General features: G+C 39.7%; 1 protein-coding gene across 2 annotated transcripts in view; it reads right to left on the bottom strand.

Moving 5' to 3' along the window:
• Window positions 1-3173: 3173 nt before the first annotated feature.
• The window catches only part of TENT4B (terminal nucleotidyltransferase 4B), a 111993-nt gene continuing 91205 nt past the window's right edge, over window positions 3174-23961 (bottom strand). For both annotated transcript variants that reach the window (XM_029608512.1, XM_029608511.1), the window contains exons 6-12: window positions 11239-11367; window positions 9859-10072; window positions 7936-8062; window positions 7738-7841; window positions 6601-6785; window positions 5970-6134; window positions 3174-4075 (exon numbers count right to left, since the gene is read on the bottom strand). In XM_029608512.1, the coding sequence (XP_029464372.1) occupies window positions 3890-4075; window positions 5970-6134; window positions 6601-6785; window positions 7738-7841; window positions 7936-8062; window positions 9859-10072; window positions 11239-11367 (1110 nt within the window). In that variant the 3' untranslated portion in view covers window positions 3174-3889. The remainder of the gene's footprint in view (window positions 4076-5969; window positions 6135-6600; window positions 6786-7737; window positions 7842-7935; window positions 8063-9858; window positions 10073-11238; window positions 11368-23961) is intronic.

The following is a 23961-nucleotide window of genomic DNA, read 5'->3' as shown; positions in this document are numbered from 1 at the left end:
GCAGGCCAACTAAAAATCTTAAAAGTATTTTACTTCATATTGAAAAATGAACAGTTCAACTGTTCCATTTAAATAAAGATTTGCAAGATATACAGTATTTTATGAATACAGTGCTGGTCATTTGAGGCAAATTTTTAAAAAAAATACCTCAATTTTTCCTTCATGCTTTTTCTTTTAGAAAGATACTGTTTACCAAAAAGAAACTTAAGCAGTCCAGGAAAAAATAGCTATTTTTTTCCCATTAAATTTATGAAAACCATAAATTGAAGCAAACCTAAGATTCCCAACGGAATCAAGATTATCTTCCCGCTACCACCATCTTAAAAAAATCACATGCTTTCTGGAACACTAATATCAGCACCTAAATAGTACCATCCATTTTCAACAGTGAGGGCAAGTCTTGCTAACACTTCAGTGCGGTAAATGGAACACAGATCTCTGCAGGGATTAAGTGTCTGGAACAGTTCAATTATAGCAGCACAATACTGGATTTAATATCAATTTATAAATAATTGTTCCCCTAAGCAGTTAAACACAAAAATCCAGGTAATTCATAACAATTCCACAATGAAAATAGCAAATACTGTGATTAGGCATAATGTGGTCTGAAGTGTATGAGTTTCTGGTAACAGAAGCTCAGCACCTTGCTGATAAAAATTTATACAACCTGAATAAAATTTTAAAATTTAAAAATATCAAATTGACATCATTTTTTTTTAACCCTAGGATTTATGCAATGCTATCTGCAAGTAGTTTTACAATGTCATTTTTGGAATATAATTTTGTCCTCTGAAGTAAAACACTTAAAAATTGAAAAAAGTTTAATTTCAGTGATAAGTTTTTGATGTAAAGTATCTAATTGCAAAGCAGTTACACTAATCTGAGCCTTGTTAAAGGTTCCTTTTTCAGATCTGAGAATAATTTAAAAGACTGGAGATAAATGAATATATATAAAGATCTCATCACAGCAAACTGAGGTCCATACATTCCTTTCCTTCCTTCTCAACAGTGGGTCTCAATCATACTATACTAAAGCTAGATGTTTTTTTCCCCAATAAGGAATCTTTTACATGGATTTCCAAAATATGAGAAACTGTAAGAAGGAAGTCAGATGCAAACACCTCCACTGTAGGCAATATCTTAGGAGAAGCAATAGGCTACACCAGTATATCACAGGGTTTTATACAAACAATATTCACTTGCACACGCCTCTTAACCCAGTGCCCAAATTTCTACCAGCATGAAATGCTGAAACTGCCTGCTTAGTGATAAACAAGTTTATCTACTATATGCCAATAGTAGTGGTTTTGAGCTGGGGTGTGCAGCTGCACATTTCTAAAACTATTGCCACCAGATATTTGCATGGCGTAAACCTCGACAGGCACATACATGTAAACCCAGATTTAGTCTGTGCCCACCCACATTCTACTCAGCACCCATACAAATGACAAGCTCATATAGGTGTAGGCTGTTTGGGAGTGCCAAGCCCACAATATGTATAAGAGCTTTGCACAACCAAATCATTTTCTAAAGGCCTATTTATGGGCTCTGTTTAACAGTTCTTGATTTGTTTGTTCATTCTATATTTGGTGGCTGAGAACAGATAGGTAGAAGAATGCTAATCAGGTACATGGTGCCTAGCTGCATCCAGTCCCATAAAAACAAAACAACCACCTTGTAGAATAAAATGTGGTTAGCTACCCTAATATGGTACAGCTCTCCAACTCAGTAATTCAACCAAATTAAATATCTTGATGGATATAGCCATGTATGTGGCTAAAAACCTCAAGTCAAATAATCTGTTAGGATAGTTCAGTGTTTCAGGTAATGTGATGCTCCTGTATACCTAAATATCTGGGTTTTAACCTGACCCATTGGGATTTCTCCCGAGTTGCACCTACAGGGAAAAAAAAAAAAGGTTACTGCTTAGAATAAAGCTAGTTTAGTGGCTGCCCATTTTGGCTATTCAAATCTGAGGTCATCATACACATATCAAAGAAAACTACTATCTTGTGTCAGGTTCTGGTTACTCTTCAGAGATGTACCCTGGCCTCAAGGCTGGGCCCAATTAGATGTCAGCTTTTGGAGGGCACTGCTTTCTGATTGAACCCTGTCACAGGGTTGGAAAACAGATTAAAATAAATAAGATTGAAACTGGTATTGAGCAGAAAGTCTGGATTTTTACTGTTTAAAAATGTAAAAAAAATACATATATCACATAGCATTACTAAGTAGTACTGCACAACACCAGCAGCCATATTTCCACTGGGAAATGTTGCTCAGAGGTCTATCCAGCAGCACTTGTCTCATGTCAAGTCTGTGAATATCTGATTACACAAAAAATAAAACAGCAGGAGGCAATGCTAAGTACAGCACTAAATATAACATTTAATGCCAAGAACACAAATAAATTATAATCCTGGTCTTTATAAAATAGTTCAAAAAATGCTTCAAGCAGGCCATATATTATGTTGTTCTCTCTCAAAGAAGCTAGACAAAAATAAGGAAGCTTTAAAAGATGTAGGGAAGGAAATCCCATAAATTAACTATTTTGTTGCAGTTTCCAATGCAAACGATGAAAACCACTTGGAATCATTTCATCCTTAAAATAAACAAAACCTTTGCTGTAAAAAAGGAGACCTGAGATTAAAAAAAACAAAACAAAAAACAGTGCATATTACTAAAGATTCTCAGGTCAAAAAAATGCCAAGTGGGAAAACTGCCCAAAATCTGAGCTTGTTTATGCAGTTGGTTCCTATAATCAAGGAAAAAATAAAAGCGCCTTTCTTCTAAGATGTGGATTGCATGGTAAATTCTGTCCAAGGAGGATAAAATACAACAGGTGGGTGGGGAGGAGGGAGGAGGAACACATGTTAAGCTTAAACACGAAGTCAGCTTCCAAGGCTTCGGACCGTCTTTTCGAAAAGGGAAAGGAAGAACCCATGCCAGCCTCCAACGTTAAACTACCTGGTTAGTAGATGTTAAACTCTTAGTGGCAACGGCACCAATGTAAAGATGGTGTCAGAAATGGCTACAGGGTTCTCTCTCATTTTATGCCTCTGGGGAAAACCTTTCAAAATAGGTTCCACAGTTTTCACACACACAGCAGGGACATGTGCATATTTTATAATACAAACATAAGCAAAACGTAAAAACGTGTCACCACAGATTGATTTTTTTTTTTTAGAACAATTTTTGCTGTAGATTGTAAGTAATAAATGTAATTTTTTTTTTTTTTTTTTTGCTTTTGAGGAAAACAAGTATTCCTATGCATTTTCACTGCCCAGTGATCTCAAGGTGACAACTCGGGCTTTATCTTACAAACTAATCCTGAGAAAATTAGGAAACTATAATTTAAACAGTAATGTAAGGTAGAAAACGTTAACAAATCCACTATTACAAATGTCAATAATTTTTCTATAGTATGGTCATCTATATACACAATAAAATATATGCAAAAATAAAAAAACATGCACAAATCTTTTGCCTTGTCTGTGTTTCCCTCAAAGTACTTTTTTTTTCTTCATTTTTTATTTTTTCTTTTGTTTTGTGCATCACCCCTTACACACACTGAACACTAACCCTATAAGTCAGCATTAAAGCTGAGGAGACATACTTGTTTATATTTAAGCTTTTACATCCTAAATGATCCTGTTGTAGCATATGACATCAAATGAGCAGCCTTTTTTTTTTGTGCGCGCTTTTTTTTTTTTTTCTTTTCAGTTGTAAGTCTTCATGATCCGTTCCGTGGCGAGCTGGGAAAAAATGCAATTGTTAAATCAATGTCTGAACAGTTTGAAGCTTCCAAAGATGCCAGAAGTTGTTTTCAAACCATCCTGCAGCATGAAATCACTGCACACACAAGAACAGTTAGCCATAACACTGGCAACTATCTACAAAGGTCTGAGAGTGCAGAGTCCCTCTTGTGTTTTCTTTTTTTGCCATGGAAATATTGTTGATGTGATTTGTTTCCTTGATGAGGTTTGTTTGTCACCAATGAGCTGTGGCTTGCACTGGACTGACTCTGGAAGCCTTTATTAGACGAGGAGGCACGAAACAATCTCACAGAGCCATGCTACAAAATAAAGGAGAGGGATTATATCAGTTTAACAGTTCAATAGAGAGCTGAATATTCTGCAAGATTAACAACCAGCTGTCAGGTTCAAGTGGAAATGCTCATAAAGACAAAAATGATGCAAAGAAATGCTATAAGACAGCATTTTCCTCTCAGATTCCCTAAATTGTTTCTAACAGAACTAAATACAGACAATCATTTTTGTGGCTAACCATGAGTTTTAATTTCTTTATTCCGTAGACAGCTATATTTTTCCAGTAAAATTCAGGACTGCAGATTTATTACAGTGCAGTTCTGATATTGTTACATTACAGATCAATCCTTGTGACACAGTCACTTAGATAACCTTAAAAATTACATGAATCAATACAGTGGCTAGCTTAAAAGCCATTACAGAGGAAGAGAGTAGCTGGGGACAATCAAATACACCATGCACTCACAAGTAAGCATGCTGCTGAGGTTCCTACTTTGCTTAAACTTTTAAGGACATACCCTAGTCTCTCTCAAAGAAGCTCGACAAAAATAAGGAAGCTTAAAAGATGTAGAGAACATTAACTATTTTGTTGCAGTTTCCAATGCAAACGATGAAAACCACTTGGAATCATTTCATCCTTAAAAAAACCTAAAGACTCATATAGACCAAAGGCCACAATGCCGTACATGTAAGGTAAGAATTCTAACTGAAAGGATTTTTCTATTATCAGGTCTTTTTCCTTAAAAAAAAAAAAAAAAGAAAAGAAAAGAAAAAAGCAGCACTTTCATGGAAAAGGGGGAGGAGTTCCTCTCCTCTCTTCTCTTAAGATTTCATGCGTGCCCGCTCTAGCCAGCACACACAGCTTACAATCTGCCAGCAGAAGTGTAATGTGCAGGTCCATCAGCCCCGTAATATATGGAATGATTTCCAATTGAACTTTCTTTCCTAGTCTTGTTTCCCTGCCAGTATGTTTTCACAGTTTAGCTGATTTTTTTTGTGTGTGTGTAACACTTGTAAATCTTGATCTTACATACAAATGATCCATTATTTCTAGCTTTATATTTTTGCCTTCAACTTTCAACAAAATACTACTTTTGCAAAGAAACACAGCTAGTGCTATAATGTAACAAGCTGCGTGTCAAGGCACGTGCAATGAATAACGAATTTATATGTTCCTAAAATAATATGTGAAACCATCTTTCAAATAAAAAAAATGGTCATTTCACCAACTTTAGAAGTCCTTTGATGTATTCAAAGATTCTTCACTTAATGCCACATCCTCAGCAATGGATTCAGGTTTAAATAAAATGCCATCTGATGTGTGCATAGGCCCAGCAAGTTCATCTGCTCATGCTAGAGCTTATGAATACAGACACCCCATGTAACCTGTTAGTTATTGCTTAAACGCTGCTTTAAATAATTATAGGGCAGTCTGAAAACAAAAGCTGCTACAACTCTCTTTTTTTTTTTTTATTTAAACAGTGGAATATTTTTTTACCCCAGAATGTTAACGAACAGATCAAGTCTATTCTGAAGTCACAAACATATAGCCCTGAAAATGAATCACTTGGTAAAATTTTTAGAATAAAAAAAAAAAATGCTGTTGGCATATCTTGTTTGAAAAAAAACAAAAACACTAGGAGCTGTAAATATAATTTATAAAGGCCGAACAGCTTTCGTTTTTTTAAGACTCATTTTATAGAATTAAATATAAAAGTCTCTTGGTAACACACACAGGTACTGAAAACAGCAGCGGCCCAAATTATATTTTGATCTACCTAACTGATGAAGCTTCTAGCCAACCTCAGTTTTTCATATATTACAGTCATACAGATCACATGCTAATATGCTTCATCTAGCTAGGACTTTGCAGCATTAGAGGGAAAAAGTTCTGTCACCTTTCATTTCAATTCTACATACCTGGGGTTTATTTACACTGCTGGATGTATTGGCAGTTTGGCTATTTTGCACTTTTCCACCTGAATGGGAAGATCCAGTTGAAACTTCTTGTGATGCTACCCTGTTCATGCTGGACTGCCGACAGTTCAGTGGTTTAGATGTTTTGCAAGGTGCTCCATCCGAGTCCTTAACCGAAGGAAATGTATTATTCGGTTACTTAGTATATGTCAAACAAAAGGGAACCATCTTTGAAAGTTGATGAATAAAAATGAAATGAAATAAACTAGCTTTCCCTTGGAGATTCTAGCAGAGTTAAGCTCACTTATAGACAGAATTACAAGTAGATTTGTCATCCATTAATACAAAAAGTTTTCCAGACAAATTATTAAAATACATCACTGCATACCTAGTTACATCAGCTACAATGCAGTTTTTGTAGTAGCTACATTACATATGTTGTGAAGCATACAAGGGGTTTTTCTTTATTAATACGTTAAATCATTTACTTTGCGTTCTCTGCTAAAAGCATGCTGAGCTACAGAACTCCTAATCTTCCTTCCTCCACTCATTCTCCTACACTAAAACAGTAGCAAAGAACAAGGACCCAAGATTGTTCATCTTGCTGCAAGACACAGACAAAGACAACACTTACCACATCACTAGAACTGGACAGGGTGGAAGAGGATGACGACAATGGACCTGATGACGAGTTTGAGTGTTTACTGAGTGCTTCAGAAGCTTTACTTTTAGGCTGCCCCAAGGCAGAATTTTGTTCAGACACATTATTGTTACATTTGTCTAGCTGCTGATTATCTACTATCAAAGTTACATCATTTCCTGAAAGAAAGAAAGATGGCTTCATCAGTACAGCAAGTTATTTTTTTTTTACAGTAAAATCGAATACTGAACACTAAATCACGAAGCTCGCTCTACATATTGATGTAAGGCCCCTTATACAAGATGACAGTAAAAATCGCAAAGTTTACTGCTGGCCTTGGACTATGGGCAGAGGTACACCTCTACTATAAGGTGCATTCCTAACAAACAAAATCAGTAAACCTTAAATTGTAATGGAACATACCAAAAAGACTATTGGAGCCCACAATTAGTGTAATGTTATAGCAAATTAAGAGTCAATCAGAAGACTAACCTAATAAGGTCCGTTACTAAGAGACAGATAAGGATTTGTATACTGCAAAACATCTAAATGTTAAATTATACTTGAAAGGGAAAGCTACATGCAAATTGGTTTACAAAGTTTAAAATGTGCAATGTATCATTCTGCTAGGAGAAATCGAGACTGGAAATTCCAGTAAAAAATAAATGCCCTGAACATAGATCATGATCTGAACTTAAATCCTTACGGCCCGATTTTTAATTTTTTAATGCGCACAAGAGCCAGGCCTCAGCAAAGGGGTGGTCCCAGGGGCAGGGCTAGAGGCAGCCGCTACAGTGGCCATTTGCTGGCGCAAGCAACTTGCTACAGCTCCTTTGCAGGAGCAAAAAGTAAGTTACAAAATGGGGAGGTGACCTAGGATAGGGATAGGGGGCGGGCAGGGAAGTTCCCTCCCAGTCTGCTCCTTAATTGGAACGGACTGGGAGGGAACTGGGGAAGCCGGACGATGAGCTGCCGCGCGATTATGGCCTATGTCTGCCCCCTCCCCTTGCGCGCACCGCCCATGATTTTATAACATGCGCACACGTTATAAAATCGTGCATCCTTTTTTAAAATCTACCCCTTATTTTGTAAGAGGAAAGGATAATAGTTGCAGCAGACAGTGAATCTCACCATTATATGAAGGTTCAGGTCTACTCTGTTGACCCCAGTGCTTTGATATCCAATCTCGATAAGTGACCACTTCCTGCGTCACTCGAATTATTCGACCCAATATACTGCAAAAATAGGGGAAAAAATTCATTTGGGGCATATTTAAATATGTGAGTTTACAATGGATAACTGGGTAACAGATATGTACATGAACTTTACCTTTCCGTTTCGTTGTTGGGATAGTATTTAGCTATTGGTGACACAGCATGACTTAACACAACATATGCATAATCAAAGGCTTGCTTCACCTGCATGGCACCATAGGAACTTCGACCAACATCATTACCTTTAAAAAGACAAAGTTTTGAAGGTAAAGCTTATTCTTCTAGTAAAAGGAACAGTGAAGAAACAATTTTTGATGAGATGTAAAAATATTCACCAATTTAGTCACAGCACCTGCATTACGCTGATAAAGTCAAACAATTTTATCTTAAATACCGAATCTTTTGCGGACATTGGGGAGGCTATAATTTAGAACCTTTGAGTTTGAAGTTTTCTCTTAACAGCTACTCCTGCTCACTAGGGGGCTGATGTAACAAGACCAGCGCTGAAGTCTGTGTTATTTTTCCGTGGGTTTTGTTTTTTATTTGTATGTGCATGTCAAAAGCAGGCGCCTCCACGGGATGTAATAAGGGGATGGCACGCAAAGAGATACGCACAAAAAGCTGCAAGAAATACCTAATACAAGTGTCAATACCTGCACAAAAGCCCTGACGCAGAAAGCTCAGGAAAACAGGCACTAAAATAGGCACTCATGGAAAAATGTTGCAGACTCATTTCTAATGATTTCAAGTTACTACTATTCAAAAATAAATTGTTTCACCTCCTACCGGCCCTTTTACTCCAATGTTGGCATTAGTGCGGTTGTGTGCCCATGCAGTCTTTTCCTTGTTTGGCGCCTGGGGCTGCTTGGCATGGATCAGTTCTGCCGGGAGAGAGCAGGAGTGGGGACTGATGGACTGGCGACCTCCAGGGGCCTACAGAAAAGCACCAACACCGCCGGGACCGCAGCATCCCCGGGACCCAAAGCCACCAAAGTGGAAGGAGTGATTGGAATCTGCTAGCCCCAGGCACCCAGTGACAAAAATGCTGCATGGACACAACCTGGCATCAGAAAAATATTCAGGAAATGAAGAGAGTTCAAAGCAGCTCAAAGCTAATGAGAACCAATGCTAGCAGTGGAGTACAAGGGCCTCTATTACAGGCATTTTCACTTAACTCCTGCCCTGACCCAGGTGCTAAAAAAAAAAAAAGCCCGCTTAGAAAAGCCCCACACTAACCAATCTCCCTACTAGCATGGCGCCCTGCACAGCCTGTGAATAGATAATTGCCTCCTTTACATGCCATTTGCATGCACTTGCGCAAAACCTGCCGCAGGTGCGCATGCATTTTTTCCGTGCTAAATGCATTATTACATAGGTGTGCAAGATAAGTGGGGAAAACCATGCACAATCACTAGCATAAAAACCCGTGGCAGGTTTTGCACAGCTTATTACATCGGCTCTTCAATCTTAAAAAAGTGAATGTAGTTGGGATGGCTGCTATTTTTTTTTTTAAATTTTCAGAAATGTGACAGAAATGTGACAGAAAACTGCAATTTCAATTGATGCAAATTCCTTTCTAAACTTATCACATGCTGCTTTGCATCTAATAAACATTGTTAAATTGGTTTTATTTAACTCTCCCTAAACAATCACAAGTGCTGACAACTCATTTCATGCCTACTAGCTATTCAAAAACTTTAATGCAGCTCAAACTACTACAGAAAAAAAAAGTGCTGGTGCGATACTGCTTACGATGACAATTTAAAATTTTCATGCAAATTAGGATTAAAATGTTATACCAGAACTACAGTCCAAAGTACGCATTTCTTACTTAAATGGAGTGCAATTATTTCACTGAAAGTTATGCATAGAGAAGTTTTGTCCGAAACACATCCAAGTCACTTTCATATTTGACTTTTTTAAAATAAAAAACGTATTTTTTACTCTGTTTGCATTTGGTTGACTAGGCTGTAGCTTTGAACTGTAAAATGTGTTGCATTCTGATTTCTTCCTTTGCCCTGAATTACAATTTCAGTACCTGGCTGTAATGGATCCTCAATATACAACATGGATGGTCTGTATCCATCTAGCATATTCTTCTGCACCTCATCTTTTGCCACGTATGAACCACCATCCTTTATTCTGATGCCAGTCTTAAGGTAGTTGAAGTGCCGTCCATACAACTCAAAAAATTCTATTAGAAGAACGCCATAGTTAGCCTCAGGACTACAGGCATCTTCCCTGGGATGAAGCTATATAAAAACAGAAGATATGTTGCGTTAATAATTTGAGTTTTAGCCCAATAATTTCTTATTTATTTGTCATGGATATAAAAGCATGAACAATTTTAAAAATTTGCATTTGCACTGGTCTGTTACATACATTGATAATATAATATTAACATTATCATTCTGTGCTGTTGTACATAGAAAAATCCTTGATAACCCAAAACCATTAATGCAGGCTAGGATTCAAATATCAAAACTGAGAAAGCCGCTGACTGAGTATTGTACAAAAAACTCCATCTGGAAGCATTTATCGCTGTCAGTCATAGGACTAGCTCCATTTTAAAAGGCACTATCCATGCAGAAACACTAGCAGCAAATGTACTAACATTACAGGCTACCAATGCTGATCCCAAATCTGTCTGAACCCCATAGTACTGGTTCAGAATTAAATCTCTGTTCATAAATAGTCTTACCAGGAGATCAACTAACATTTAAACAATGTTGTCAAAAAAAAAAAAAAAAAAAAAAAAAATTACCCGATACATGTTTACATGTTCAGCGACAAGAAAATTTCTCAAGGCAATAACAGGCTAAGTCCTTTTCAGAATTCTAATCAAACCAGGCTCCAGGTCACATCCCGTTTCAGCAGTATAAGGTCTCAAGTCAGCTTTTGTTTCTGGCCCCTCTGGGACTTGTTTAAATATCCTACTCAAAGTAATAATTCAACATATAAAAACATATTGAAACCAAGCAACATATAAAAGACTTAACATGTCACAAGCTGACATTATTAACGTGATATATCCAGCATGCGTCTTGTTAAAAAAAAACCAACCCAAACCAAACCTCTATAGTGATCACCTCTTTACTCAGCTCTCTAATTTATAGACCACATCTGTCATCCAAACTTTTAATAAGTCAGTGCATTCTTTCCCAAATGACCACCATGGGTTATGCCATAAACCTGTTTATATATACCACTCTTATTTCAAGATTTAAATATGAACATCCAATGTAGGCTGTCCATACTCTAAAAAGGAGATGGATTTCATCATTAAATAAAAAAATTCAGCTAGGAAGGACAGATCAAATGTAGCCACAGAATTAAGTAGTAATAAACCCTAAACACAAAATTCTCTTCAGTTGCTTTCGCCCTCCCCCATCAAAAAATAGACTTTCAGTCAACTTACCTGTAAGAAACTTACAGCCATTAAAAAAAGACTATAGGAACCAATTCCACCTGTAAATACTTCATTAAGGTCTCTCTGTAACAGGAACTGTTTCAATACTAAAACCAAATATGGCAGCACAGGATATTTCTATGACAGAAAACAAAGTACAAATCAGAAAAGCTGCTGTATAATAGTTAATATAGATTCAAAACTATAAGCCACACAAAAGTCATATAGAAATCATTTACATGCCAGAAAAGACCAGCCCAGTAAGATTGGCTGAATAATCTTTGTCAAATTTTTCTGGTACTCAATATTTGTTAAAAACCAAAACTATTTATCTTAAGTACCTTGCTTTTAACAAATTACAGATGCAGCCAGTTGACAGCTGATACATGCTATATACATGCTATATACATAGTGACGTGCAAACGTAACACCTTTAAAAACTCAGATGTGTAGATTACAAGTGAAACTTGCAGATTGTTCCAGATATGCTTATTGCAAATCAGTATGATCTTAAAGTATATTTTCAAAGTTACAATTCATTATCTCTGCAATTTTTGTAAAATGAAATAAAAACTGGAAAATGCTGCTTGCATAAGTATTCAACCCCTGTGCTGTAGAAGCTCCAACTTTACACAGATGAAAGATATTGCCCTAACAACTGGCCTCTACCTGTGAATCATAAGAGTCAGCTTTTCTGGATAAAAGACCTCAATTCCAGAAGATTAGAATATGAAGACCAAAGAGCATCCTAAAGTCTACAAAGTATTCTCCAAGTGCTTGGATATCCCAGTGAGCACGGCTGGATCAATTGTGAGGAAATAGAAGCTGCATCATATCACCCAGACACTGCCTAGACAAGGCCGTCCTTCAAAAGTCAGCACCAGGGCAAGGAGGAGACTTGTGAGGGAAGCCACAGAGAGGCCGACAATCACTTTGAAAGGGCTACAGAGTTCAGTGGCTGAGACTGGAGTGGAGGGGCACCAGTCAACCATGTCAGTCTGCTAAAAAACTAAAACTTGAGAAAGAAAACTTGAGATAAAGTTCGCTTTTCAGCAGGCAAATGATCCCAAGCATAAGGCCAAAGCAATACAGGAGTGTGGTTGAACAACAAAAAGGTAAATGTCCTACAATGGCCAAGTCAAAATCCAGATCTCAAGCCAATCGAGAATCTGTGGCACTATTTGAAACTTTCAGACCATAAGCAACCTCCAGCAATCCTGAACAACCTGGAGCAAATCTGCCAGGGGAGAACGGGCAAAAATCACTCCCCAACAGTGTGCAGAGCTGGTAGAAACTTACCCCAGATTTAAAGCTGCTATTGCAGCAAAAGATGGGTCTACCAAGTACTAGTCTGGAGGAGCTGAATATTTATGCAAGCAGTATTTTTCAGTTTTTAATTTTATTTCACAAAAATGCAGAGAAATAATGACTTGTGACTTTGAAAATATACTTTAAGAACATATTGGTTTGCAATAAATATTCTGTCTGGAAGAATCTGTGTGTCATTTGTAATCCACACATCTGACTTTTTAGGTGGGTCGAATACTTTTGCAAACCCTTGTGTGTGTGTATATGTGTGTGTGTAATATATTATACACATACATATACACATTGTATTCTCTGCAAACAAGCATAAAATGGGAAATGTGACCATGCTTGGCATTAAATCTTCCAGAGCTCTCTGGAAAGTCAAATGCCTTCCACAGTTCACCTGTGGTAGTTCAAGTTGCAGTGACGCCATGGTTACTTTTGTGGTGGTTGTTTCTCTACTGAGATCAGACTTTTTTTGTGCTGTGGTCTTTCTGCCAACTCCCCCCCCCCCAGGTTGCCCTAGTTGGAAAAATAAAACCAGGATGTTGCCAAAACCCCTGCCTTTTCTCGATGCTGCTAAGCAGGCCTGGGATTTTCTTTTATACTGCCATTGCCAGCAGACTGTCCAGTCAAAACTGCACTCTTCAATTATATCATCCTGTTCCTCGCAATGTCCAAGCAGCAGGTCAATGACGTCAAGTTGTGTCCCAAATGCCAACAGCAGATTTCATTATGAACCATCACAAGGCTTGCTACAAGTATTCTGAATAAGGCCACCCTGACTCCAGTTAGGACATCTGCATGAAAATGTCATCAGAGCAGTTTGGGCCCTGAACAGCAGCCTTTGAGCCCTCCTTCCTGGTGACTGAAGTCCAGCTAAGTCCTAACAGGGATTATTCAGCTGTCAGTTACAATAATAGAAATTCAAAAGCTGTGGAATGAATGAATGAATGAATATATAAGCACCCCTACCTGTGAACTGTACCAGTGCTAATATATTCACCCCTTGGGAAGAGGTAATAGCTTCTCCTCTTCCCATAGGGATACATGCCTGTTACAGCCAGTTTTGTTTTTTTTAATATTGAGTAAACAGGTGAGCGGCAAAGTTACCCAGCCAACTTTATCGGGGTAACTAAATATATTCAGGAGACTTGTCTTGCTGAATATTCTGTTACAGTTAGCTGGGTGACTTTGACGAGATAACTTTGCCGCTCACCAGCTTATTCAATATAGACCTCAAAGATGACGGACTATGTTTTCTGGATCTAAGAGAAGGCATATAGGTACAGAGATGCATACCAGGACAGGAATTCTCAGATTTGTAGTAGGAAAAAACTCTCTGGTAGCATCATTTTATTTATTTATTTATTTAGAATTTTTCTATACCAGCATTTGCGATGGGAATCGCATCATGCCAGTTTACAATTAACAAGGTGTGACAAACTAATATAATAAAAACATTAACAGGTGCTAAAAGAAAAAGTAGCAGTTACAATAAAACAGGGACATAATACAACTTGGAACGCTGAAGAGGCGGTAGTAATTTAACAGAGGAAAAAACAGCCTATTTAAGGAGATCGTAAAGTTAAGGCATTGGCAAAGTTGTTGTTTACCCTGATGGGTGATCAGAGTTGATTAAAGGTGAAATAAGGTTCAGTTGGTGTCTGGAAAGGCTTTCATAAATAACCAGGTTTTAAGTCTTTTCCTAAATGTTGGAAGGCAGGGTTCCTGTCTCAGATCTGGTGGGATGGAGTTCCATAGAGTAGGTCCTGCCGTGGAGAATGCCCTGTCTCTGAGAGTTATATGCTGATAGGTTTTGGAAGGAGGAACCTGTAGTGAATCTCTATAGGACTCTCTGATCGGTCTGGCTGAGGTATGTTTTTTAAATGGAATTTGAAGGTTAAGCAGAGAAAGTTGATGGATAGCTTTGTAGATGGTGGTAATGGACTTATATAAGATTCTAAAGTGAACTGGCAGCCAGTGCAAGTCTTTGAGAATAGGAGAGATGTGGTCTCTTCTTCTTGTGTTTGTCAATATTCTGGCCGCCATGTTCTGAACCATCTGGAGGGGTTTAGTGTGAGAAGATGGGAGACCTAAAAGAATGGAGTTGCAATAATCTAACTTAGAGAAGATTATTGATTGCAAGACTGTTCTGTAGTCGTGGGAGTGGAAAAGTGGTTTAATTCTTTTTAAGACGTGAAGTTTATGAAAGCAGTCCTTGGTAGTTTGATTAATGAATGCTTTTAGGTTTAGCCGATTATCAATGATGGCTCCTAGGTCTCTTACTTGTGATGTTTGAAAGCCGGTTGGTGGATTTGCGGAGAGGTTACTGTTTTCTGGCGAAATTAGGAGTTCGCTTTTAGAAGAATTTAGGATTAGATTTAGACTGGAAAGGAGGTTGTCAATTTTTAGAAGGCAATTTTCCCAGTGTTTAATAGTTTTTGTGAGGGATTCTTTGATGGGGATGACTATCTGGACGTCATCCGCGTATAGAAAGTATTTGAGGTTCAGTTTGGTTAATAGTTGACATAGGGGGAGGAGGTAAATGTTAAAGAGTGTGGGAGAAAGGGAGGAGCCCTGCGGAACTCCTAGCGTGGAAGGATAGAACTGAGATTCTTTGTTGTGTATTTTGACCTTGTATCCTCTGTTCCCCAGGAAAGATTTGAACCAGGCAAGAGCACAGCCAGTTATTCCAATGTTTGCTAGTTGATTAAGGAGGAGGGAGTGATTAACAGTATCAAAGGCGGCCGAGGAGTATCAGTAAGTAGGCATGACCTTTATCGAGGCCCATAATGAGGTAATCTGTTAGGGATATGAGAAGTGATTCGGTGCTTAAAGATTTTCGGAAGCCATATTGGGTGGGGAATAATATTTTGTGGTCTTCGAGGTAGTCTGATAATCTGGTGTTAACTAGTTTTTCCATTACCTTAGCTATGAAGGGAGGTTGGAGATTGGGCGAAAGTTGGAAGGATCTTTTGGATTTAAATTAGGTTTTTTTAGGAGTGGTTTGATGGAGGCAGTTTTCAGGTCATCTGGATAGATTCCTTGGGCTAAAGAACAATTGATAATGTCAGTCAGGGCTTTGGAGATGGTATCTGGTATTAGCAGCAGTAGTTTGGAAGGAATATGGTCAAATGGGTGAGGAGGGTTTCATTCTCTTCAATACTGATTGGGTCTCTGAAGTTGAAATAGGTTCGAAGGCTTGAATAGAAATGCCTTTGCAGGGATGGAGGTATGCGCTGGGAGGCGCATACCTCCATCCCTGCAAAGGCATTTCAGCTGTGATTGCAGGTTGGATATTTTGTTACTGAAGAAGTTGGCCAACTCCTCTGCTTTTTCGTGCGCTTGGTTGAGTGGAATGTCCAGTGGGTTGAGTTGAGTTAAATTCGAAACGTAAGTAAAGAGGGCTTTTGAATCGAAGATGAGGTGATGGATCTTGTGAGCGTAGAAGTCCCTTTTTGTTTTTAATGTAGTGCGCTTGTATAGGTGGAGGGCGAGTTTGTAAGCCGAGAGGGAAGTCGGAGATGGTGCTTTACGCCATTTACTTTCTTTTTGCCGAAGGGAGTGTTTGAGTTTTTGAAGTTCTTCGTTAAACCAGGGTTGTCTTTTGGAGGCTTTGTGTTTCGGTTTTTTTGTTGCCAGTGGACAGAGTTTGTTTGCTGCTGATACTGTGATGTTGGACCAGGAGTGGAGAGCTGAGTTGGGCGTAGAGATGTCTATGAGAGGGAGTTCTAGGACAAGGTGTTTGTGTAGTTCATCGGATGAACAAAGTTTTCTGTAGGTAAATTGGGGTTGAGGATCATTTTTGTTGCTCGATTGTGCCAGCGAAAATGTGGTAGAGATTAATGCGTGATCTGACCAGGGGACTGATTTGCATATGGGTGGTGTTGCATGTGAGATGCCTGAGTTTACAAATATGAGATCCAAAGTGTGACCTGCTCTGTGGGTGGGATTGTTGATTATCTGCTTGAATCCCATAACAGTCATGGCGTTTATCATCAATGTGTGTATTCACAAAAGGTCCTACAAAGTATTTCTACACAAATGTGGAGGTGCATTTAGCATGTTTACATTCCACAAAATCTAATTTCATGATCAATTCGGATTACAACTGTGCATCCATAATTGAAATCACAATACAAAAAGTTGGCCTGCATCCCTTCATGGAAAGATCTGATGACAGAAACCCTTCTCTGAGCAGCCAAGTTTACGGAGGCTTTTCCATATGTTATTTCAGTTGATTGTATCAAAGACTCCTGTCCGGACTAAAGACCATGTATAGATCTCTATTTTGATTAAGGCACTTTTCCAGAATCTACCCGGCTGAGAACCCAGATCTATCATATTCAGCACATTTATCCAGCTAAATCTGGCACTGACAAATGTCAGGTCTTAAAAATCCTCTATGCCCCTGACACAGCCAGATAGACGATCAGCTGGTCAAGAACATATCTTGGGCAGAAACAGACAAACCCATGTAGAGTACCACCTGGGTGCTGCAGTCACTGGAGCTTATCAACTATCCCAAATCCATTCTGTGGCAGACACCATAATTGGAATTTTTAGGGGTTCTGCTAGACACAACTTAAGCCATGTCTTATCTTGCCACCAACAGGTTCAATGATATAGTAGTCGTGATGGAAAGTAATTCACAAACAGCAGACATCAGCTTGGTTTATGTTGAGAATGCCAGACCTTATGACTTCCACAGTTTACTGTCAAGGACTTTAAAATCCCAGTGAACAGAAGGAAAACTGTGTCATGGAAGAGCTAAAGACTTCCTGTGGCTCTCTGGATTTACCCTTTCAGATTGCTACTTACCAAATTGCCCTAACTAGGTATGCTCCCAACATGGGCTAGAGAACTCACCTACAAGGGGGCTTTGCAACCAAGGCCCTTGGTATCTCCAGAAGAGGATGTACATCAGCCTGCTGGAGTTATGTGCAGTTCTGAATGCTATAAAGGCTTTAAAAAATCTGATCGCCAACAAAATTATCCTAATCCAAACAAGCAAATCAGATCAACATGTATTTGAACAAGCAGAGAGGAGCATCTCCTTTGTCAGGAAACTGCAAAGATATGGAACTAAGCCATCTCTCAAAGGATGACCCTAAAATCAACTTATCTAGCAGGAAGAGACATCCGCAGACAGTGTCATCCCTGAATTAAGATGTAATAAACAAGATCTTAAAATATATCCCACAATGGATACCTTTATGGAACAGCCTAGAACAGGAAGGTGCCAACCAGGGAAGAGCACTATATGTAGAGTAAGGCTTTTAACATGGTTTTGCAAGGAGTCATAACTAATTGAGTGTTAATGTTCTCTGTAAACTGTGCATGTGCGCACACAGATTGTGAAACAAGCACCCAAAGGAAATACAAGAAGAAAAATAGAATGATGTTTCAAAGAACACTGCTCACAAACTGCTCCACCCCAACAGGGCATCATGTGCAAGGTGTGCCCTACTCTATAGTGAAGTGGTAGAGCCAATAGCAACATCTATCCTTCCCCATCACGGTATAATCCCCTTCTGCTGGCGAGAACAGTGCTTCTTTCCTGACTACTTCTTTGCCAGCTTCACTTTGAAATCTAAACTGCACAAGGTCCCATATCATGGTTCAAATTTCATGGTGAAGCTGGCAGAAGAGGCAGGTGCATGTAAGAAGTATTGCTCTCCTCTTGCCATGGGAGGGGGGGGGGTTAAGACTATTATGCCAGAGGGTAAGTTGGGGAAGAAACTGAGTACTTGGCATGTGTCTCCTCTCCACCTGGTATTCCTCATTAGTTCCTAGGAATGTGGTTGTGTGTATGTTGCAGATAAATGTGTATGGGGTGGGGAAGATTGTTATTTTTGGCTTCAACACAGGGTGCTGTTTTCCCTAAGGCTATCCTTGACCAACAGGCTCTGGCCCTCATAACTTGGATGTTCAAAAGGGATTTAATACAGTCCCTTGGTTTTTCCAATAATGGTTCTCAAATACTTCTGGCTTCTTGAAAGGAATTAAAGTCTTATGGTTTTTAAATGGAGGCAGTTTGATGTCTGGTGTGAGGGCAAAATCTTAGATCCCTTCATTGGTCTCCCACAAAAACTGCTTGAATACCTTCATCAACAAATCTGACTGCGTACAAATCCCTTATGCACCGCTACAGGATCTCCATCCTCCGAACAAAGAGAGATTTCTTCGCAAGGAAAATCCACCACTTCATATTAGACTCTAAAGCATTGTTCTCATACATCTCGATCCTCACCAAACCATCTCCCTCAGCTATTCCGGACGATCAAGCTGCTAGCAAAGCCTCAGAGCTAGCCTTATACTTCGAGAAAAAAATCACCAATCTTTTATCACCGCTAATCTCCAACATGGGGCAACCTCCTCCCCTTTATTCTGCCTCTCCATACCAAAGCACAAGCCTCGAAGCTTTCGAGCCCACTTCATCACTTGAGATAAAAACCTTACTCAAGAAGCTCAAACCTTCATCTCACCCATCGGACCAGATTCCATCAAATCTTCAAACCTCCATCCCAAAAACCATCGCTAAGCCGACTGCAGAAATCATTAACTGCTCCTTAGCTCAGGGCCTAGTTCCAGACGCCCTAAAACTGGCCATCCTCAAACCTCTATTGAAAAAACCTAATCTGTCACCTGCCGATCCAGCTAACTTCCATCCTATAGCTAACCTTCCATTCATCTCTAAACTCTTGGAAAAAATAGTCAATAGACAACTTTCGGAATATCTGGACGAAAATAAAATCTTAGCTCCTGCTCAGTTCGGCTTCCGCAAGTCTCTAAACACAGAAGCCCTCCTAATCTCACTCTCAGACACCATTCTTCTAAGTCTGGGAAAAAAAACAACCTTGTCTTCTCGCCCGCCTCGGCTTATCAGCCGCCTTCGACACGGTGAACCATTCAATTCTCGTGATCGGCTAGCCGACATCGGCATCAAAGGTACCGCACTAAGTTGGTTCAAGTCCTTCCTTAGCAACAGATTCTATAAGGTCAGAATCAACAACAAAGAATCTCACCCTGTCAGCTCAACCTTGGGAGTCCCTCAAGGCTCCTCTCTATCCCCCACCCTCTTCAACATTTACCTTCTCCCTCTCTGCCAGCTCCTTTCGAATCTAAAGTTAACCCACTACATATACGCCGATGATGTGCAAATGCTCATCCCGATTATGGACTCACTACAAAAAACCCTCAGCTTCTGGAACAACTGCCTTCAATCTATCAACCTCCTCCTCACAAGCCTCAATTTAATCCTTAACACCAGCAAGAGAGAACTCCTCCTCCTTTCCCAGGATGACAAATACGCAGCATCCATCAATCAGCTCACCGCACAACCAACCTTCTCCTCCCATGTGAGAAACCTCGGAGTCATCGTTGACAATCAACTGAACCTAAAGAAATTTGTTAACACCACCACAAAGGATTGCTTTTTCAAACTACAAGTCCTAAAACGGCTGAGACCCCTCCTACACTTCCAAGACTACCGCACAGTCCTCAATCCATCATCTTTTCCAAAATAGACTACTGCAACTCGCTTCTTCTCAGTCTCCCAGCAAACACCATCAAACCCTTGCAGATGTTGCAGAATGCTACAGCCAGGATTTTGACCAAGACCAACAAAAGAGAGCACATTACACCTATCCTGCGGAACCTTCATTGGCTTCCAATCAAATTTAGAATTCTGTACAAATCCCTTATGGTTATACACAAAGCTATTCACAATCTCACTCCTCTCGACCTAAATATCCCTCTTCGTCCTCTCAAACCATCAAAACCGGTTAGATCTGCTTACAGAGACACGCTCTACACCCCCCCCAGCCAAATCCTCATTAAGGAAACAAGCTCTCTCCACAGCCGGCCCTCCACAATGGAACGCTCTCCCTCCTGATCTCCGGCTAGAACGATGCACGATAACTTTAAAAAAAAAGACTCAAAACTTGGCTGTTCAGTCAAGCCTTTCCTTAATCCCAGATGACACTTACATCCCCCTATTTACTTTACTTCCCACCAGCTCTCAGGTCATCTTGTCCTATGAACAAGGCACAGCTCTGCAGGCAGAATATGCTTTCAATTTTTTCAATTTTAATTTGTCCTCTTCTTTCGGTTTGTCTCCACACCTGATCCCTTCCCCTGTAACTTGCGCATTGCTCCATGTTATCCCAGTATCCTTGGTTTTGTCTCCCCTTGACTTCATCTGCTAGCATAAGCAGCCCTTGTTCATCTGTTATGTGTTATAGAAATGTGTCATTGTTCATTGTTTGATTTCATTCATTTTGCTGCCCTCTGGATGAGCTTAGTTTTCATCTGTTCCCTTTTGATCCCAGTTACCGATATCCCTTGTTCGATGTAATGCATTCATTTATGCTTTTTTGTTTCACTGTAAACCGATCTGATACATTCTTTTGTACATGAATGTCGGTATATAAAAGTTCCAAATAAATAAATATATATATATCTTCCAGAGTATGGATCAAAACCAACTCTTTAGGGTTTACTTCTGTGAGATTAGCATTCAGCACCAACATGTAGAAGGAAATCCCATTTCTGTACACATTTTAGGTGTCATTCATGAAATGATTGCTTCAGTTGAGGCCTCCCATCAAATCTCCTAGTGCAGTTTGACAAATATGGTTCTTACCCAGCTGATGAACACCACCTTTCAGCTTCTTGGCTCTTGTGAGCTTAAGAAACCTGCTGTGGAAGCTTACATTTTTGGTGGCAATCACTTCAACTCAGAGTTAGTGAGCTTTAAGGCCCTAATGCAGGGGTGTGCAAGGTTTTTGTCTGGGTGGTGGGGGGTTCCCCAGCGGTTTTCAGTAGCATGGTGGGGTTGATTGGAGAATCTCATCAATAACTCCCTACTGGATCCACTGAAGTAGAACAGTAACTTCACTTCTGGGCTGATGTCAAGTCCAGCCTGAAGTAACATGCTCTTGCTGCTGTAGGCACATGGAAATCTCCTGCAAGTGAGATGTACCCAACTTTGCTTTAGTGACATATCCATCTTATACTAGATACTAATAGGGTGATGCTTGGCATGCACCCTAAAGTGGTACTGAACTTCCATCTTAATAAATCAATTATCCTATCACCTTTTTCTCCTAAGCTATAAAAAGGTGAAACATTTTATTTTATTTAAAACAGCTTATAGTCCATGTTTTCCAAGAGAACACTTTCCAATGAAAATTACAATAAACATCCACATTTGAAACAAATTCTTGCAATGCCCTGGCTTGCAAGACAGCTGTCTTCTACCTAATAAGCTCATAGAAAGTTTTCTGGGGCCAGCCCAGTGACTCAGTGGCAGTGCTGTGTACTGCCATGGAGAAGATCCCCGGTTCAAAACTGGACTGAGCCTTCTACACCCTGGCTTTGCTCTCTGCAGAGGCAGTGTTCACAGCCCATACAGGAGAGGAAGTCATGATCGCTATGAGCAAACCCTAGTGGCCAGATTTACAGCCCATGATGCAGGGTCGAAGAGCCCCGTGCATGGCTCCCAGCCTCAGCATTGTTGCTGCAATGATCAGACTAGGAACAGTGGGAGAATGATCTATTAAAATAGAGGTACAGTTTCTAGAAGTTTACAAATGAAGGCTTATGGTACCACAATCTCATCACTGGTTCTGACAGCTGGAAGAAAAAGGAGACAGAAGGAACTATAAAGACCATCCCCCCTCCCCCACAAAAACAAAAAAAACCCTACTAAAAACTTATCTGTAAACAAGGATCTCCACAGCTAGGATAAATTAGCCATAACATGTGAATGTCATCATCCGATGGCACCAGCACAGCTCTCAGAGCTCAGTAACACTTTAATGAGCATGTATTAGAGATCATGCATGCACAGACTGCCTCATGAAGGCCTTCAGTGTTCTTTCAGAGCATAAACTTTAGTGAGGTAGTCAACTCTCCAGGAAACGGGCCGGTATTAAGAATGGCTAATTTATTTTAGTATCTATGGAAAACCCTGTTTACAGGTAAACAAATCTGCTTTCTCCATCAACAAGCAGGCATGAATTAGCCATGACATGTGGAACGTCCCAAGCTGAGGGTGACACTCTGGAGCAATTATAAAAAAAAAAAAAAAAATGACAACCCGACCCCACCAAGTGACTAAAGTTTGTCCCCTTGATATATGCTGTCCAGATAGTAGTGGCATGTGAAAGTGTGCAAAGATGACCAAGCAAGCAGCTTTACAAATGTCGTCAACAGAAATGATCTGAGATGAGTCACTAAAGTCATCATGGCTCCTACCTGATGAACCTTGACAGAGCCTCGTAAGCCAGCTGGCGCATAACAGTACTCTATAAAGTCTGCTAGCAACTGGAAAAAAATTGTTTGGCATCTGCACTTCCCAAACTATTAGGATCAAAGGACATGAACAGTTGAGACACTTGATAGTGAGGTAAGTAATATACCAAGGCATGAAAAGCCTTATCTCCTTTGTGCATATGTGACTGTGGAAAGAAGGTTGGCAGCATAACAGCTTGCAGATACCACTTTCAGAAATAAGTTAGGGTGAGTTTGCAGAAACCTATTGTGAAAAAAACTGCAGGTATGGTGAATATGAAACTGAAGCCTGTAGCTTACTCTTCATACTGAACTAACAGCAACAAGGAATCTCTTTACAGGTGATAAACTTCAAGTTCACCAACTTTAGCAGTTCAAAAGGAGGTTTCATGAGTTAAGCAAGACACTGAGGTCCCAAAACTCTGGAAGTTTACTGTCCTGAGGTCTGGAATGCCAGTCCTTTCACAAACTTGGATACCAAATGGAAAGAGAGATTGCAGCTCCTTCCACCTACTGGTGATACATCACAATGGCACCAAGAAACTTTGACCAAACAGGTGCTAGGGCCTGAGGATGAGAGGAACAAGAGATATTGAAACAAGTACTTTGGGCCACAGGAGAAGGCATACAGATAGCTAGCCCCACATCAAGTCCAGAATCTCTTCCAACTAAAACCATACATTTCCTTGAGGGCTTTCTAGACAAAAACACATCCTCTATCTCCTTCAGGAGGAAGAAACTACTGAGCATTCAACACCATACTGTGAGGGCCAGGATGAGCAGGTTGAGAGAGAGTCTCATCTTCCTGTGCTATGAATGAGATAGCCCCAATGGAAGTGGAGATTGAACTGATAGGAAGAGATATGGAAACCACTTCTTGTGGCCAGGCTGGTACAATAATGATTATCTTCACCTTGTCCTGAAGGACCTGCTTAGTCCTGGTGATTAGAAGAAATGGTGAGTATGCATAGAGTAGACTGACATTCTATGTAGCAGAAAAGTATCAAGAGCTGATCTGTAGCTGCAAGGAATCATGGAGCAGAATTTCTTGACCTTCCTACTGACCTCTGAGACAAACAAGTAGATCACTGGCTTTCCCCAGCAACTGAGGAAAGCTCAATG

This window comes from Rhinatrema bivittatum, chromosome 7 (genome assembly GCF_901001135.1).
Source record: "Rhinatrema bivittatum chromosome 7, aRhiBiv1.1, whole genome shotgun sequence".
Classification (NCBI taxonomy): Eukaryota; Metazoa; Chordata; class Amphibia; order Gymnophiona; family Rhinatrematidae; genus Rhinatrema; species Rhinatrema bivittatum.
The sequence above is the reverse complement of the archived record's forward strand: the minus strand, read 5'-3'. Positions and strand labels throughout refer to the sequence as shown.